This window comes from Lutra lutra, chromosome 11 (assembly GCF_902655055.1).
Source record: "Lutra lutra chromosome 11, mLutLut1.2, whole genome shotgun sequence".
Lineage (NCBI taxonomy): Eukaryota > Metazoa > Chordata > Mammalia > Carnivora > Mustelidae > Lutra > Lutra lutra.
In genome coordinates, this window is record NC_062288.1 from 101,863,023 (window position 1) to 101,881,522 (window position 18,500).

Genomic DNA, 18,500 nt, shown 5'->3' on the forward strand with positions numbered 1-18,500 from the left:
CCCAGCCTTGTCACTGAGGGTGTCTGCCACTTCTTGACCGAAGGCATCGGTGTTATAATTAGACGTATTATCAACTACACATTTCACACATCTGTGACGTATCCTGCTACATAAACATCCATCCTCCGTTTGCTACCGTGGCCTCGGAATGCCAACGTGCGGACGGTATGGAAGGTTCATGGAACGCGGCGACAGCCCAGGAGCTGAAGGTGAGCGCACCCTCGCGTACCAGTCGTGCCCCTTTTTTCATATCCGTGGACAGATCCGCACCAATCAATGACCCGACAACGGGGGGAAGTTCAAGTATTCTTTATTCAAAGTTGAAAAATGTACCATACTGCATTATTGCAAAAATTCACTGGTACAAAACACTTTGCAGCTGGTGAGAAGGCAATAAAAAGTTGATTTTCAAACTCATTACTATAAATTATTCTTACAGTACTTTGCAAATTCAGAATTTCAAACTGCATTTTATTTTTCTAAATTGCCCACAGTACTCGAGGTTCCTGAAGCTAAGGCAGCTGTTCCAGAAAGGAGGAGGGGGAGGAGGAGGTAGCAGACGTCAAGGGATTTCCATTTCTCTTTCGATGCCCACGTACTTCAGGGCGTCTGCCTGGCTGTATCTGAAACGGCAGGAGAGAGGAATGAGCAAGGCCCGGCCCCAGCGACCGTTCGCCGCGTCCGAGCTAGAATGTCCACACGGCAACCCCGCAGACCCGCCCGCTTCTAGGCAAGGCCTGCGGCTGGGGCCCGGGTTCTAGGCTTGCTGAGAACTGGACAAGTCCGCTCGCTCAGCCCTTCCCCAGCTCTCTCCCCGCCCGCCCCTTGGGCCTGAGACCCACCGCCCGCAGGTGGGCAGCACGGCCCACGGCCCGGCACCCGGGAGGCCAGAGAGTGGCAGGTCTGCTCTGGCCAGAGCTGGGACTTGGGTCCACGGGCAGAACCCGAGGCTGGCAGGAGGGAGGCCCGGGGAGCGGTGACCTCCCCGTAGGAGGGGGCGCTTCCTGGGCTCCTGCTGGGGAGGGGGCCTCAAGCTGGTCTGCAGCACAGTGGCAGGTCACTCTGAGGAGGGGCTACTCATGGCTTTGTTCTCGACCTTCAAAAGTCACACTGCCTAAGGGACAACTATTCAGCCACAGGATGGATGTGGCTACAAAGTCCTCTGCTTGCATTTGAAAATACTCTGTGGTCCGCTCCCACATCAGGGCTTGACTACACTGCCAGCCTGAAGCCCGGGGTAGGCCCATGGTGGGGCATGTGTCCTCGGCCTCCTGACGGCGAGCACGACTTCCCACAGGAAGGACCCCCGATGCCGACCAGGTAGGACGTGAACTGGACCCCTTGCACGAGTGAGCCAACGCGTCAATGCGAAGGAAACGTTCATAGGAGGAAATTTAAGAGGCTGCCTGGCTGGCTCCATTGGAAGAACACATGACCCTCGGTCTTAGGGTCATCGGTTTGAGCCCCACACTGGGTAAAGATGATTATGTACACTTTTTTTTTTTTAAAGTGCTACTTCAGTGAGCACACAAAACGAGAAGGCAAGAGAGCCTTGCTGTTGGCCTGGAGACAGTGGCAGTGGTCTGCACAGGAGACCACACCAGCCACCCATTCCCTTAAGCCAAAGCCTAATCCAGAGCAAGGCCCGGACTCTCCTCCGTGCTGGGACGGCGGGGAGGTGAGGACCTGCAAAAGGAAAGTGTGCGGCCGGCCGGGGCGGGTTCAGGAGGCTCCAGGACGGAAGCCACCCCCGCAACACCCAAGTGCAAGGCGAAGCAGCCAGGTTTGCAGATGATCTAGCGGAGATCACCGATGAGGGGGGCCGCCCTGAACAACAGGCTTCCAGCGCAGCCGGAGCCGCCTTCTCTTGGAAGATGCCAGCTGGGACTCTCAGCCCGAGAGGAGAAGGCAGCGCCCGGCTTCAAAGCTTCACGGCGGGCGACCCTCTCGCGAGGGGCTAACGCGGCAGGTGACCTGGAGCTGAAGCCAGTGCTCCGTGACCGCTCTGAGAGCCCGCGGCGCCTGAGAACCAGGCCACGTCGGCTCTGCCTGGGCTCTGGAAACGCAACGAGGAAGCAGCAAGAGACCAGAAGCAGGAGCGGAGCCCGAGGAGGGGACACAGCTGCTGCAGGCTCAGGCGGGACGGCACGTGGAGGCGCTTCCTCGGGATGAGCAGAGCGAGGGGCGTCCTGAGCCACGACGGAGGGATCAGAACACGACGGAGCCGTGCGGATGAAGCAGCGGCAGGGCTCGAGGGGACGGACTCCAGTTCTGAAGGCGGTTCCGTGGGTTAAACGCCATCGGGCGGCACCGCCCGCCGCCGAGCAACCATTCGGGACAGAAGAGCCATCGGTGCGACAAACCGCAGGGCCGAGCGGGCCTCCAGCGCCAGCACCCCGACGGGTCAGCAGCCGGCAGTGCCATGGAGACCCTCCACCCGCAGAAAGATGACAATTCACTTTACTGCAGTGGTCGGGAACTGAACCCACAACATGTGAGCTAAGCCCGTATGTCATAAATAACCACAACTTGTGCGGTGGGAACTACATTACCAAGAAAGTACGGCCTAACTGCCCACCAATGCCCCTGACACGTGACAACCAGAAATAAATCCCTCTAAGAATGGAAGATCCGACAGAGTGAAAAGACAGCCTCTGTCTGTGAGCTCAGAGTTCAGGAAGATGAAGCCCTCGGATCACACCCGAAATACACGGTACCAACCTGTAATCGAAAAACAGCTCTTCACCAGTCTGGATGGCTCTCTTAGCGAAAATCCCTATCCTGTGATCGCCATTCACCATCATGACTGGAACGAGACACACACCGGGGTCAGGGAGTCGGAAGACTGGCCCTGGGGAGGGCCTGACCCCAGCGCTAGGCAGCATCGCCGCGGGGCCATCCCAGGCCGCCGGCGCGGGTCTCAGAGAGGTTCCCTCGGGCCTGCGGCTCCGTCAGCACCTACCTTTCGCATAGCAGTTTGGATTTACTGAGTGATTTGCGAAACGAATTTTGTTACCCTTGCGGGTTGCATCCACCACAAAATCTAAAAAAAGAGAAAAAACAAGCGTCATCTAGTGAACGGTTTCCGTCCCAGGTCTGCGAACACGAAGTTCTTACAGTTCTGGAGACGCCCCTGGCTCTCGTTCCTCAGGGCTTGCCTTTACAAAACAAGGAATCAAAATTCCTAACTTCAAGAGTAATCGTTTCACATTTAAGATTATTTTTTTCGCTATACTCTCTATGGAACATGTTTGCAGAAAGATCTGCTACGTGTCCCAGGGAAGTTTCTCTGAGGTTGGGGGTCAAGCACCCATACATTTTCCTCGTGCCCCCCACCCGCCCCCAGCAGTACCACCTACTCCGGCCTAATGCCCCACCCAAGAACTCATCTGAAAACCCACTTCCCTCTTCTCACAGACCTTGAGAACACCCAGGGCTGGAAGTCCAGGAGCGGCTGCCCAATCCGGCACTCCAGCCCCTTCCCAGGTCAGTGGGAGCGTGGATGACACGGAGGCCGGGGGCCAAGCGAGGCCCAAGCCCGGGTCGTCCGGAGCAGAGCAGGAGAGCAGCAGCAGCAAACCCGCGGCAAGCTCGCAGCCGTCTGGCGCCGCCCCAGCAAGCAGATGGCTCGGAACCATCTGGTCCGGCCTGGGGGGCTTGCAAACATACAGCCTGTCCCTAAGCCTGTGCCAGGGCGTGAGGGATCCCGGGCACTTGTCAGTCCTGCTCCAGCCCAGGGGCCTCTGCCCTCACATCTCCGCTCAAACCAGGGGAGGGCTCCGGGATGGCCTCCAGGTCAAACGTACCATTGTTCAAGTTGAACAGAAAGCTGCACATGTATTTATCGTACACTTTCCCTCTTCTGTCTGCTTCGTCTTGAGAAATAATCTACAAAGAAAGGCAGAGGAGAAGACTGTTTTGGATTAAGTGATCGAGACTGGCAGGCGCACACACAAGCTCCTCGGGAGAATCTGCGACCTTCGTCCCTGCGGTCAGGTGTCTCTCTCCATCCCTCCCACTCAGGCTACGGGCTGGTGTTTCACAACCAGCACCTTTTTTAAAGACTGCAACTCCGAAAGGAACCATGCTTGCAGAAAGTCATCAACAGTCTTTCCACTGAGAAAAAAATACAAACTGCCTGGGTTAATTCCAGAGTGAAGCAAGCCCGATGGTTTCCCCCTAACTCTACGACTAAAAAGGCGTATGACTGATGACACGGTCATTTCCGGTCCTTAGCAGGCCGGCTGCGGATTCAGTAGGGCAGACTCTACAGCACAAAGCCCCATCCGCCCCCTCCCCCACCCCGACACTAAATGCTAAATGTGACAAGGACTGAGGCAGTCCCTTTACCAAGCAAGCCAAACCCACAAGCAGGAGTAAGTGTGAGCTGAAAAGGCATTTTTTATTAATTCATTTCTAATCAAACCCAACAGACATTGTCCGGTGACCTCAACCCCAAAGTCACATCCGACCCCACACGAACACACGCAACCAGCAGACACTGAACTGCCTGAAACCAGGCTCCTCGCGCCTCACCTCTCCACAGTACTCCGAGATGAATTCGTTCTTCTGTACAGGATCTTTGATGAAAATGCCCCAGCCTGCCACGTCCGACGGGGCCAGCAGCAAATGCTAGAGGGGAAAGCACACGCGATTGCGTCGTCAAAGGACAGCGAGGACGGCGTGCTGACAGAGCGACAGGAGGACCCACTGTCCGTCCCCGGCCCGTTCGAGCAGGCATCCGGCCGGTCGCCGGCGGCCCGAGAGCTCGGAGCACCCTGAACCGGGGCCGGCTTCCCAGGTATCGGAAAGCCACAGTTTCCTTGAATAACTAAAGCAATCTTTGGTGCCACCGTTCAGCAAATGGAACCCAGCTGGTAGAAAAAGTGTGCTATCTTTCATTTCAGGAGTTCTGAAAGAAGTCGACGGCGACGGCGCGTCAGCAGGAACCGTTCCCGAACACCCGGAGAGGAGTTCACGGTGGAACAAGTCTGGGGTGGGGGAGACGGTGAGGACTGAGCAGGGGGCCTGTCCCAGCATCCCTGCTACGTGAGTAAGAAAACCACCTGAGCCTGTCCCGGCCCCCACAGCTGCTGCTGGGACCAGAGATCCGGGTGGAGGCACTGCTGCCCCGCACGCCACCCTGGTTATGTCCTAACGGCTCCGGGACCTAAGATGGGAGTGTCGTCTGTGTCTGTCGTCCCACCCTACACTCGTGGGCAACACGGGCCCGTGGCCTCAGCCGCAGGGGGCTCGGGGCCAGAAGGCCTGGACGTCCCTAACTCCCGGAGTCGGGACTAGTGGGCGGCCACACAGCACTTCAAGAAAGGACTGTGTCGTGCGGCAGGCCCCGTTCTAAGAGCGGACACTCCCGGGAGAAGAAACCCTCAGTCCGCCTCACCTAGGGCCTGAGCTTCCCCCTACGACGCGGGCAGCTTCCTCTGCTCAGCCCTCGCCTTCCCGCGCTGCTGTCACCATCCCGGCGGCACCTCGCGGGAGGCAGCTCCGGGCCCGGCTGTGCGGTCAAGGTCATTAAAGAAACGGAACGAAGTTTGGGAAAACTACCCCGGGAAATCCCCCTCTTCCCTGGGGTCTTGTTTGGTGAGAAAGGGTCTCTCCACTCTGACAGGACCACCAGCTACTCACGCGGGGACCAGAGCGCGGGTTCTAGACAGACAGACAAACGTCCTGAACATGGCGCCGTCCGGGCCTGTCAGAACTCACGGCTTCGTCTCACAGCAGCGCCAGGTGCCCGCGGAGCGCGGCCTCGGGGCCCAAACCGCTTTCCCTCCGGCCGCTGTGGCATTCAGGGCTCCCCTCCCTTTCCCTACTCTGCGGCGACCCGGGCGGGGGGCGGGGGCGGGGGCGGGGCGGGGCGGGGGCGGGGGCGGGGCGGGGGAGGCCGCGGCGGGGGAGGTCGCACCTTCTTGGAGCCGCGCTGGATGCTGCAGTTCTTGCAGGACACGTTCTTGCTGTCCCAGTGGTCGGCGGCGCCGCACGTGAGGCAGAGGTCGGGGTCGCACTCGCGCACGGCCAGGTAGCAGGGACACTGCTTCGTGTTGCACTGCGCCTTGCAGCGGCAGCCGGGGAAGCGGTTCTGACCTGCCGCGAGAGGCCTCGTCACGCGCGCCCCGGCCCTCCCCGCCCGGGCCGGCAGCAACCGCGGTCGCGGCGGAGGACGGCCACCGCCGGGCTCCTGGCTTTCCGTCTGCGCGTGTTGGGCGGCACGCGGACTAAAGAGCCCTGTGATTTTATTCAGTCTAAGCCCTTCCTTCGCAGCCGTCTTGTAAGAGCCGTGGTTCGCGACCCTGCTAAGGGCCCAGAGTTCTAGACACTTCCCGGTGCCCGAGCTGCCTGTGCCGTTTCTTTAACTGCTTCCAGCCCCCCTTACGCTGAATTCCGACCCAGGGCTGCTGACAACTGCTGGTAGCCAGAGGCCCGGGGAGCCATTCCTAGATGCCCTCTACGTTCTGTGCCGACGTTACTATGGTTTAATGTAAACGACCCAATCCTGCCTGGCCGCGCAGAGCCCGACGGCGCCCCGTACAGCCCTGCAGGAGACACGCACTTCCCAGAAAGCTAAAAGGGAAACAGTGAGGCAGGAGCTGCTACGATCCCGTTCTGCCTTGAACTGCTGACCAAAAGCCTCTGAAATTCTCACGCAGTTTATCAAAACAAAACAGATACTTACACTCTGAACTACACTGACAGAACTTTTCACAAAAATTCTGTGCGATCACACACGGGCACGAGCTGTCGCAAGGCTGCCGCGGGTGGTCGCAGGGCTGGTAGTTGTAAACGTGGTTCGAGGAGCCGTCTGCGGGGAGAGCACGGCGGTCAGGCCACCGCCGCGGCGACACTCTCCCGCCGGGCGCGCAGCCCGTCTTCCGGCCCGGACTTGTCTACGGGGTGACGGCAGACGCTGCCTCCCCTCCCCCACGTGCTCGGCCAGTCCAGAGCACTGTCCCCCGACCCCAGAGGACGTCCTTCTCTGACTCACTCCCTCCCGCTGCACCGGAGGACCGACTGGGAGCGAGGCCGCAGCCGTCCTCCGTCGCAGGGGGTTCCGTGGACGCGGTCAGCCGCGTCGGGACTCCCGAACACAAATCGGCTCCCGTCTTAACTGAGCAGACGGTTTTCGGTTAGTTACGAAGTTGAGCAGAAGGACGCTGACCCTTTTTCAGCTGGATCTTCCTGCAGTGCGCGGCCCACAACCTGCAAAACACAAACCGTGAGTCGCCTCTGCGAAGCTGGGGGCAGCGACCCAGCGCCGGTGCCACGGACGCACGACGTGCCAGCGCGTGCCCTGAACGTAAGAGCGCTTTGAACCCAGGTCCAGAGGACGGCTTCCCCCGGACCAATGCGGGGTCTGGGGTACAAACGTCCCACACCATCCAAACCTGCGTGGAAGCTCTGACTCCCCACAAACCCAGCCTGTGGGCCAAAAGCCTTACTGGTGACGGATTCGCAACGGACTCGGTCCTGCACGTGCCGCGCCGCGTTCCGACAAAGCAAGCGATGGGGACCGGGAAACTAGTCACGGGACGAGGAGACACACCGGGTGGCCCCGTGTTGTCTGCGGGTCAGCAGGAAGCCCGCGGGAGACGCGCTGTCCGGGGGAGCCTGCCCCACGGCCCGCAGCCCCGACTTCCCCAGCTGGCCGCTCCCCCCGGGCTCCCGTGGCTGCGGGTTGGCCTGAAACAGTGTCGCTCCTCTCATCTCGGGCGTCTGCGGTCCCCCACTGAGCTGCGGGGTCAGACCTCAACCAAGAGACTCCGCTGCGGCCTCACTGCCTGAGCTGCTCCGGCTCTAAAGGAAGGCGACGGTCCTGCCTTCCGTGAAGCGAGGGACGGTGAGCGTGTGCACAGCCGGAGCAGAGCCCTCACCCCCTCATCCCCTCACCCATGCGGCCCGCCCCGCGGACACCCTGCGCTCCTTGCCGCCAGCGCCCGTGAATGGCAAACCCCACCAGGCCGAGAGTGGCCCCGCACGGGGACAGAAGTCCGGCTCCCGGAACAGCCAGCCCGGTGCTCCCGTGAACCATTCACGCCCAGCGACCCTCCAGCGCACAGCTCCTGGCTTGGTTTCCTTGACTAAACCGCAGCGCAGTGACCACACTCCAGGGACCCTGCGCACACCCTGACCCCGAGGGCCGCTGTGCTCTTGGGAGCGGGAGCCGAGTGAGCCCGCCACGGCCGCACACGCGCTCACCGGTGTTTCCTCTTCTTCTTCCTCGGTGGGGTGTCCACGTCCTCGGCCGGCGCCGGAGCGATGATGCTCGACTCTTTGACGCGAAACTCATACACCTGACAGGAGGCAGAGTCACGGGGCCCTGAGCGCCGTGTGCACAGGCGAAGCGGCCTGAGACGCACCCGTTCCAGAAACCTCTCCGGCTTGACCGTGCGCTGCCAGGAGCTGGAGGCCAGCGGCTAGCAGAGCAGATGCTGGCTGACCCTCACGTGGGGACAGCAGCAGCCACCACTCTCTGGGCAAGAGCTGTAAGGCCAGCCTAACGTCCTCCTGGCTTCACAGATCCACTCCCTGAAACACCTCAAGTCGGAAGGATCATTTCCCTCCAGCTCCCACCCCGTGAAAAACCAGATCAATCTACTTCTTTTTCAGAACATGAACAGGAGCTCGAGCATAACCCCAAACAGTCTTCTGTTTGGACAGTGACAACTATTTTCCCTCCGTCTCAAGTTCCTGAACAGTATTTTATCAGCTGTGCTTACCTGTCGACAAGTTTTGGTCCCAATGAGCCTGGCGATGGCACAGAAATTGTCATAATACGTGCCGATGAGGACCCTGAACATTGAGGCCTCCGCACCGCTCCACTCCACGTTCTCGGGAGGCTCAATGTTTGGCTTCATCTTTATGGGTGTTTGACACCGAGAATTCGCTTCTAGAAAACCGAAGTTAAGCACTGGTCAAGAGAAATGACAACTGGAGAACAGTATTAAAAAGTAAAACTACAGGGCCTGGGTGGCTCAGTCAGTTGAACATCTGCCTTCAGCTCAGATCATGATCCCAGGGTCCTGAGATCGAGCCCCATGTCAGACTCCCTGCTCAGTGGGGAGCCTGCCTCTCCCTTTGCCTGTCCTCTCCCCTCCACTTGTGCACACGCTCGCTCGCTCGCTCTAATAAATGAATAAAATCGTTTAAAAAAAAAAAAAAGCAAAACTCAGGTTATGCCTAAGAAAAAGAGCAGGAAGCGAACCATCTTAAGAATAAACAGTCAAGGGGCGCCTGGGTGGCTCAGTGGGTTGGGCCTCTGCCTTCGGCTCAGGTCATGATCTCAGGATCCTGGGATCAAGCCCTGCTTCGGGCTCTCTGCTTGGCAGGGAGCCTGCCTCTCTGCCTACTTGTGATCTCTGTCAAATAAATAAATTAAATAATCTTTAAAAAAAAAAAAAGAATAAACAGTCAAGCCTCCCACAGAACCCAGGGTTGGTTCCCTTGACCACAGCCTCTGAGGCGCAAGCCGAGGGGCGGCGGGCTGGCTCCAAGAAGCACGTGACTCCTAATCTTGGGCACGTGCCCCACGCTGGGTGTAAAGCTTACTTTAAAACAAAATTTTTTAAATAAAATGAAGAAAAAAGAAGGATGGAGAAAGAACAGTGACGCCCAACCTGACAACACAGGGGACCCTCTACCCTCCAGCAAGCGGGCGGGCAGGCTGCCCTCGCAGGCCGGGGTGGGTGCAGGCAGAAGGCAGCAGAAATTCCACTCCACACCCTGAGTTCTCTGCTCTCGTATTTGTCCTCAGCCCGAGAACGAACCCGCTGAGCACAGGGCACGACCCATCCCACTCCCTTCATCCGGGTCTCACCCGAGGAGCTGGAAGTCTCGTCCTTTTTCTCCTCCTCCTCCTTATCGTTGTTCTCCCCGCCCGTCTCCGTCCCTGCTTCCCTGTCACTGTCCGTGTCCTTGGACTCCAGCACGCTGATGGTGGGGGTGCTGGGCCGGCTGCTGTTGGGGAGTCTGCCTCTCCTGCGGCCACCAGGCCGCTTTGGCGGGGTCTTGATCCGCTCCGCGGTGAGGGCGGCAGCAAACTCCTTTGCTCCCTCCTACAAAGGGAAAAGTGTACACATCACGGTCAAGTTCTACAGCTCGTTTTGCTGGATGAGAAAAAAAAGTATTGCATAAAGCAAATTAAGTCAATAAATGTATCACAGTATCCATTTGTACAAATCATCATTTCCCTATCTAGATGCTCTTGGTTTTCTAACTGCTTTTGACAGTTTGAAATATTCAGGAAGGTACATACCTTTGTGCTACAGGGGTGTGAAATCGACAATTCTATGTGAGCTTGGGAACTATATACAGTGATTATAATAAGTTAAAATATAATATAAAAAAAAGTCTCTTTAAGCATGAACTGTTACGAGAAGAATCATACCTAATGGGCATCCAGAGTCAGACTTTCTATTTCAGGCTTTAGGAGACCTCTCTCTGATAGTAATTCAAGTACCCAAGAAGCTTTCACAACGCAGAAGTGCGCCGGGCGTGGCCACTTCCAGCCTTACTATTAAAATCTCCCATTTTTTCCCTGTGAGGGAAGCAGAGCCCCCCAGAGGTCGTGAAAGGAGCCTGAGGAGCGAGGCTGTGAGCGTTACAGTCTACACTGGCAAGTCAATAACCCAGACTTAGGATGAAATAAGAGTAAGATCATGGAGGGGAGAGAGACCACAGACACCACCCAGATGGGCCAAATAAAATTCCGCCTGTAGAGAGTATTATAAAATAATGCTCAAGAATCCCATTTCTAGTGGCAGGAGAAGGGAGAAGTTTGAGGGCAGCCAACAGTTTTACACTTCATTCTACAAAAACCAAATTGCTTAAAAACAGGATACCTTCTGCAGGTGCCATTCAATGAATCTTCTGTCCAAAATCCAACAGGGAATATATACCCATTAGTTCCTAGGTAGGAGTGGCTTGGTTCAAAGGGAAATGGTAAAAATAAGATAGTACCCGTAAAAAGCAACTTTTCTACCTCACATTCTCCTAAACCCTTACCTTTTCTCCATCATTAAAAAACAAAACAAACAAACAAACAAAAAACCACCTGTGGGACCGACTACCATGTAAAACTCAAGAAGGCCTACGCTGAGGAAGGCTCACCAAGCTTCTGGGGCTTAAGGGGCTACCTGTGCTGCTCACACTCATAAGTTTGGTGGCAGGTCTAACAGTCCTTGATCCTAAAGACCTTGGAGGGTTGCTGAAGTGATTACCACAGACAAAGAATAATACAAGATTCAGGAAGGACTAGAATGTGCAGCGCGTAGCAGCGAGGCAGGAACCCACGCGGGTGAGAATGTCCACCACGCGGCCAAGGACGGGGGCCACCATGCCGACACTGCCTTCATAGACCTCGCCACCATCCCCCAGCAAGACTCCTCCAGTGCCCTCCGGCCGGGCGGCTCTCCGGCTTACCAAGTGCTGGTAACACTGCGGTCCACAGGGTTTGTTGTCTAGAGCCGTCTCTGTGTTCTTCCGCTTGTAAGTATTGGGTGTTGCATGAAAAGCTGCAAAATAAACATAGAATATCCAGATATTACTATATTTACTTTTTCATTTCTACTATTCCAGTGGAAAAAATCACTTTTCCACACTACAAACTTGCCAGTGTATCATCTCCATGTCAGAACTTTCCTTCAAGCTCTTACTGAATCATCTCCCTGCGTTCTCCTCAGCTTTCCCCCGGAACACTGCCACTCCTCCCCACCAACCCCTAACCAGGGAGGAGACAGTAAATTCTGGAATAATCAGTGATTCCCTATTTCTCTCCTTAAAACTACAATTGATACACAGACCTCTAAACTCTGATTATGAACATTCACTGAGTCTTTGATATCTCCATAGAAACAACTGATATGTCCTCTCTACAAGGAAATCAGGTTTCCCAATTTCTTGATTTCCAAAGGAAGGTCAACAGTCGGCTTGTCAAAATGGAGAAAAATAGGACAGAACTTGTTAAAAAACTAAAAATACAGAGGACAGGGCGCCTGGGTGGCTCAGTCAGTTAAGCAGCCAACTCTTGGTTTGGGCTCAGGTCATGATCTCAGGGTCCTGGGATCTCACCCCTAGTCGGGCTCTGTGCTCAGTGGGGATTCTGCTTCCCCCTCGCCCTCTACCCCTCTGCTTGTGCACGCACTCTCTCTAAAATAAATAAATCTTTACAAATAAAGAAGATAAGGGCGCCCGGTTGTTCAGTAGGAAGAGCATGAGGCTCTTGAACTCAGGGTCATGAGTTCGAGCCCCATAGTGGGTACAGCGATTAAACAAATAAACTTCTAAATAATTAAAGAGGACAGCCTCAGACTACTGAAATTCAGTTTCTTCAGATCAGACACAATTCAGGAATCTAATGAGAGCCTGTAGTCAGCACCCTTCTACAGGAAACACATGGTCCCATAAAAGAGGTTCTAGAAAGAAGTGTTTGAAACTTAAAATCCCCCAATAATGTGATAACAGATTCTATTACAAGGCCAAACTAAATCAACATGAACACACAGTGGTGAGAACTTGTAAAACCCTCGAGAAAGCCTACTTGCAGCCACCAAGGCAAATGTTAGAAATGCCCTGTTCAGAATTACACAAGATGAAAATTATCTTAATTTGGATACAAATAAGTGACACATTCATGAAACAAACCATTTAAAAAACATCTGTAGGGGTGGCTCAGTCGATTAAGCACAGACTCGTGATTTCAGCTCAGGTCCTGATCTCAGGGGTCACAGGATCCAGCCCCAGGCTGGGCTCCACGCTCAGTGGAGTCTGTTTCAGATTCTCTGCCTCTGCACCTCCCCCAACTCAAGCATATGCTCTCTCTCCCCCAAAATAAATAAATCTTAAAAAAAATAAAAAAACAAAGTCTGTAAAAAGCCATACTCTATCCATAGAATCCATAGAACTTAAATGGGAAAGACAGACTGATGAGGGAAATAAGGGAAAAAAGACAAAGTTATGTTTCTGAAGGAGAAATTCAAGGCTCAAATTCTGTTTTAAGTGTGTGTTAGAGTTCCCTATGAAATGAGAGACTGATACCACAACTAATTTAGCATTGGATTATGTTTTTGAACAGGTGAGGACCCCTACCATACAAAGTCTGAGCCTATAAAAGGTTAAGGTTACATCAGCAGCTAAGAATTAACTTCTATCCAAAAAACAAGATCGTCCTTAGCCAGTTAGCAGCACATACGGAGTGATCTATTTTTGGTAAAATTTGTTTTTAGTGTGGATATCTCCCCTATTCATAAATTGATGTTCTTGATTTCACCTGATCCAGTGAAAAATACAAAGGCACATACGTATCTGTACACATGCGCGCCCAGGAGGAGGGCAGCCCCTGCCAGTCCTGGGCTGGGAGACGCCGTAGGGGCATCAGAGCAAAGTCACAGAACACTCACCAGCCAAGTTCTGGCTATGAAGGAAAAACTAACCTGCTAATAATCAGAGGTACTTTATTATCAAAGGTAAAAAAAAAATTCTTAATTTCACATAGCATTTAGCTCAAGAAAGAGAACTATTCTCCTTACTAGACTTCCCTCAGAATATCAAACTTCAATTGTTTAAGAAAACTAGGTATATTAAGAATTCCCTCTTCTAGAAATGTCTTGACTGCTTGAGATTTTCAGAATACTTAATATTTTCACATAGGCATCTTGAAATACCTGTATTTCAAGTAAGCTATTAAAATATTTTTAAGCTAAATATAATATGGGGGGGTAGAATATGTAAAATTCCCTGATCAAAAAAATTATTAGGAAATCTAAGCAAGGTGCTTTCTTAAAAACTGTACAAAAAGGGGCGCCTGGGTGGCTCAGTGGGTTAGGCCGCTGCCTTCGGCTCAGGTCGTGATCTCAGGGTCCTGGGATCGAGTCCCGGATGGGGTTCTCTGCTTGGCAGAGATCCTGCTTCCCTCTCTCTCTCTCTCTGCCTGCCTCTCCATCTACTTGTGATCTCTCTCTGTCAAATAAATAAATAAAATCTTTAAAAAAAAAAAAAACTACACAAAAAGGAAAAAATATGGGATATTGAGGGTTTTTGGGTTTTTTTGTTTGTTTTAATTTCAAAAGCAACCTATAAAATCTTGGTAAAAAATCTAAAGGTTTTCAAGCAAAGGTAAAAAGACTGTTATGGGTCGCCTGGGTGGCTCAGTGGGTTGAACCTCTGCCTTCCGCTCAGGTCATGATCTCAGGGTCCTGGGATCGAGCCCCGCATCAGGCTCTCTGCTCAGCGGGGAGCCTGCTTCCTCCTCTCTCTCTCTGCCTGCCTCTCCACCTACTTGTGATCTCTGCCAAATAAATAAAAATAAAATCTTTAAAAAAAATAAATTCAAAAAAAGGACAATACACAGTTACTGTTACGATATGCAGTTCCAGCTATTCCCTATCCCTGTGAGTAAACTGGCAATTCTAAAAAAATGGCTTAAAAATACAAAGTAGGGGTGCCTGGCTCAGTCGGTTGAGTATCCAACTCCTGGTTTTAGCTCAGGTCATGAGCTCAGGGTTGTGGGATGGAGCCCCACAGGGGGCTCCCCGCTGAGCAGGAAGTCTGCTTGAAGAGTCTCTTTCCCTGCCCCTTTCCCCTCATGCGTGCTCCCCCACCAAATAAATAACTCTTTAAAATAACTTCTCACTCAGTATACTCATGGTTGGAATCACATAATTCTTATGTATATCGCAGATCTCCGATTTTTAATACTAAGTACCTTACAAAATAACAGCATCCATGTTCAGAGCATAGGTCAGTAGTGAGAGCAGCAGTGACAGCAGCTCATAGTAAAGGCTCCTGTGTTCAAAGCACACGGTAAGAGGTTTTAGGCATTACTTCATTTAATCCCCACAAAATCCTCCAGGTATGTGGATTCCCATCCCCATTTTACAGATGAGAAAAACCAGGATTTAGGGAGGGTAAGTCACTCTAATTTCATGGCAGATATGAACTCTGTAGGTCTGAATTTTAATCATTACTCATCTGAAATAAATTTTTAAAAAGTCAACCATCAACTACAAACTTTGGAATACTGTTTCTGAAAGTCTAACCATTAAAATATTAAAACCTCTACAACAAGCATTAATACACATTCCAAAAAGAACAGACTTTTTACATAATATCAGAAATGGCAAACAGACAGAATTGGATTTTATGCTTAAAATGGATTCCTCTGTAGGCCATACAGATAATAGAAAATGTAGCAAACCATTTATTCCAAGATTCTACTTTTGATCCTATTTAAGCACATAAAACTTCCCAGCCTTAATTTCCCAGCCTGCCTGCCCTCCCTCCCTATCAGAAATGCGTTACATTTCTGTCAATGTGTTACCTTACAGTCAGTTCAGGAGCTGACCCCAGTTCCTCTAACAAGTGTCAAAGACCCACCAGGCAGCCCATTTTAGGCTGAAGCTTTTATAAAGAAATTACATGATTCCAAGTTTGCAGAACAACCCGTTTCCAATTTACAAAATGGATCATGGTCTCAAAGTTATTTGGAATACAAAGTGGGATTTGTTCCCAAACCAAAGCCATTTGTCCTTCAAGGTTCATTAGAACACACAAGTCCCTCTAATAGAAAAGATCCATGGTCAGATACTAAGCTCTGTGTAAGATAACTGCCAAACCCTTACCATCAAAACATCTTCTTTATAGATAAAAACTGTAGTCAACTCTAACATCTAAATAACCTATTATCAGTAAGGCTACCACACAGAAATAATAAAAATATATAAAACATCCCAAAAAAGGCCTTTTCACCCAGAAGTTTAAAAAATTCTCCCTTAAACAAGGAGCTAAAAAAGGAACACAGAATATTCTTTAAAATTCCTTATAAATTATAGTAATGCCAAACATACTAACATAAGAGAGGTTGAAACAGTACTCTGGAGACAATTCAACCCATGCTAACCACATACATCAAAAAAAAAAAAAAAAAAAAGAGGAAAGAATGAAAACAATGCAAAAATCACATTAATAAAGAGAAAAACAGCAAACCTAATATAGTAGCTGATTCTCTGAGGGGGAAATACACAAAACGGATTTTCAAAATAAAGCAAAAGAAGCCACTTCATGAGCTCATCAAGAAAAATGAGAGAATGAAACATTTAAGAACAAAAGAATCATTAGAACACTTAGATCAACTTTATACAAATAAATTTCAAAACCTGGGTGAAGGGGATAATTTTTCAAAAGTAATCCAGAAGAAAAAAAAAAGTATCTACTAGTACCAATGTTACTTAACACTCTACTGAAGATACAAGCCAATGCAATTAGACAAGAAAATAAAGTCAACAAGACTGGAAAGACAGAAAGTATTAGTAACTGCAGATAGTTTACTTACATAGCTAGAAAGCTCAATAAGAATCCACTGCGAAACTCTTATAAACAAGAACAACTGAGTAAAGTATCAAGGTATAAAATATGTAAGACTGAAAGAGAAAAAGCCAGGCAACAAAGCCATTAATACCTAGAAATCATCTTAAGAAAGAACATACAAGAGGGGCGCCTGGGTGGCTCAGTGGGTTAAGGCTCTGCCTTCAGCTCAGGTCATGATCTCAGGGTCCTGGGATCGAGCCCCGCATTGGGCTCTCTGCTCAGCAGGGAGCCTGCTTCCTCCTCTCTCTCTCTCTGCCTGCCTCTCTGCCCACTGTGATCTCTATCAAATAAATAAATAAAATCTTAAAAAAAAAAAAAGAAAGAACATACAAGAGCTACAGGAAGAAAATTTGAGTTTATTAAAGGACACAAGAGGTAACTTGATCATATAGTTATACTTAATCCTCATTTTAAAATATCAGTTTTCACTTAGGTAATTAATAAATTTAAAGGGATTCTAATAAACATACTACTAGACCTTTTTTTTTTTTAATTAGACAACCTTAAGATTATAAAATTTACATTAAAAATAAGCAAGAATAGCCAGGAGATCTCTGAATAAAGCCTCTTGGACAGAATGACTCAAGGAACAAAGGCAAAGAAAAGAGACCCAAGCACACATGGTAATGGGGAACAAAGGCAGTGGGCAGGGCAGCCAACAGGGAACTTTCCAGTAAAAGGTATGGAAACGGCTCAGTAGCCTTGGAGGTGGGGAGGAGGGGTGCATCAAAAATTCTATCAGAATAAATTCCAGCGACCCAATGTTAGATACAAAACAACGAAGCCTACCTAAACACTGGGCATTGGGTTAACTTGCACTTGTGGGAAATGATGTACAGGTACAGCCAAGGTGACTCACTGTAGCACCATTAGCGTGTGACGCACAGAACAATCCAAATGCTGACCCTCAGGAATCAGCTCAGTAAGTTCTCCCCCTCTTACAGCGGAAGACCACGCAGCTCTCCAGACAGGAATAATACTGACCAATATGTACTTAGTCGAAATGGGGAAGAGCCTGAAAAGTATGGCACCTTTTGAATAGGACACTCAGAAAAAGAAGAATATCTGCATTTTGTCAGAAAAAACTGGTGCTGAACGGCATAAGTGAGGTGCAAACTCTATGGGGGAGGGCAGAAGTGGCAGGGAGAATTCACTTGGTACCTTTTACTACATTCTGAAATGCAGCATCACGTGAGTGATAACCTGCTGTAAGCAATGACGACAAAAACAAGCCGGGGACTGTTTTGAGTTATTTGACTCTGCGTAAATTACACTGAGCAATAAACTGAATCCTTACAAGCTTATGAAGTGCTACTATGTTATTCTCCTCTCACACAGACAAAAACAAAATGAAAGCACAAAATGCTATCTTTAATATATGTTTAATGTATTTACTGACTCATCTTACTTAGGAAAAACCTACGGTGTGTGGTTTTTGTCAAAGTTCATGGAAAGCAATGAATCCCTATGGGATCTATCAAGGCTAAATCGTGAAGAGATTGGCTGTAGCGTCCAGAAAAGGAGAAGGGGCCACCGCGGCTGCTGGACCCCTGCTCTCCAAGTGCTGCAGTGAGCCGCCTGCCGTTCCACAGAAGCAGACTTCAGTAAAGGGAATAATTGTCTTCTTCTCCCCAGCTTGAATAAAGAGGTAATTATCAGGTTCAAGGTTCACAGAAATTACTCAAATCTGAAGATCACAATAAAATAATTCATGTTAAAAGTAGTATCTTACTTCCTTTGGTTCATCTGTGTAACAAGACACAAGAGACGCTGCATCTACAAACAAATGAAAGGGGCCGTTTTACAGACTGCCAAGTCGAGAGTCCACCCAATTCCTTTTTTGCTATCGTGTATCTGCAGGCAATTTATAATATTTTTAATAAAAATTGGACATAGTTTCTACAACGACTGTGTGTAAAGGCGAATTAAATGCAATTCAAGGCAACTGTTTCAAGGGCTGTGTGAAGACAACACTGCCAAGCCCAAGAAAGATATTTGATCTTTGTCCGATGGCTGGAAAAACACGTGGCTGGCACCAGAGACTGTTACGGCTACGAAATCACTGAGACTAGGAGGTAAACAATAGCAAGGACACGGGAAGTATAATAATTCTGAAAATCTACTTC

At 50.7% G+C, this 18,500-nt stretch overlaps 1 protein-coding gene across 13 annotated transcripts in view; it reads right to left on the bottom strand.

Annotated features, from left to right (window-relative positions):
- Positions 1-294: 294 nt before the first annotated feature.
- The window catches only part of EZH2 (enhancer of zeste 2 polycomb repressive complex 2 subunit), a 63,504-nt gene continuing 45,298 nt past the window's right edge, over positions 295-18,500 (bottom strand). For all 13 annotated transcript variants that reach the window (XM_047695257.1, XM_047695259.1, XM_047695250.1 and 10 more), the window contains 12 exons: positions 11,434-11,525; positions 9,830-10,067; positions 8,733-8,902; positions 8,212-8,306; positions 7,175-7,215; positions 6,692-6,817; positions 5,924-6,102; positions 4,537-4,632; positions 3,807-3,888; positions 2,963-3,043; positions 2,722-2,806; positions 295-623 (listed from right to left, as the gene is read on the bottom strand). In XM_047695257.1, the coding sequence (XP_047551213.1) occupies positions 563-623; positions 2,722-2,806; positions 2,963-3,043; positions 3,807-3,888; positions 4,537-4,632; positions 5,924-6,102; positions 6,692-6,817; positions 7,175-7,215; positions 8,212-8,306; positions 8,733-8,902; positions 9,830-10,067; positions 11,434-11,525 (1,346 nt within the window). In that variant the 3' untranslated portion in view covers positions 295-562. The remainder of the gene's footprint in view (positions 624-2,721; positions 2,807-2,962; positions 3,044-3,806; positions 3,889-4,536; positions 4,633-5,923; positions 6,103-6,691; positions 6,818-7,174; positions 7,216-8,211; positions 8,307-8,732; positions 8,903-9,829; positions 10,068-11,433; positions 11,526-18,500) is intronic.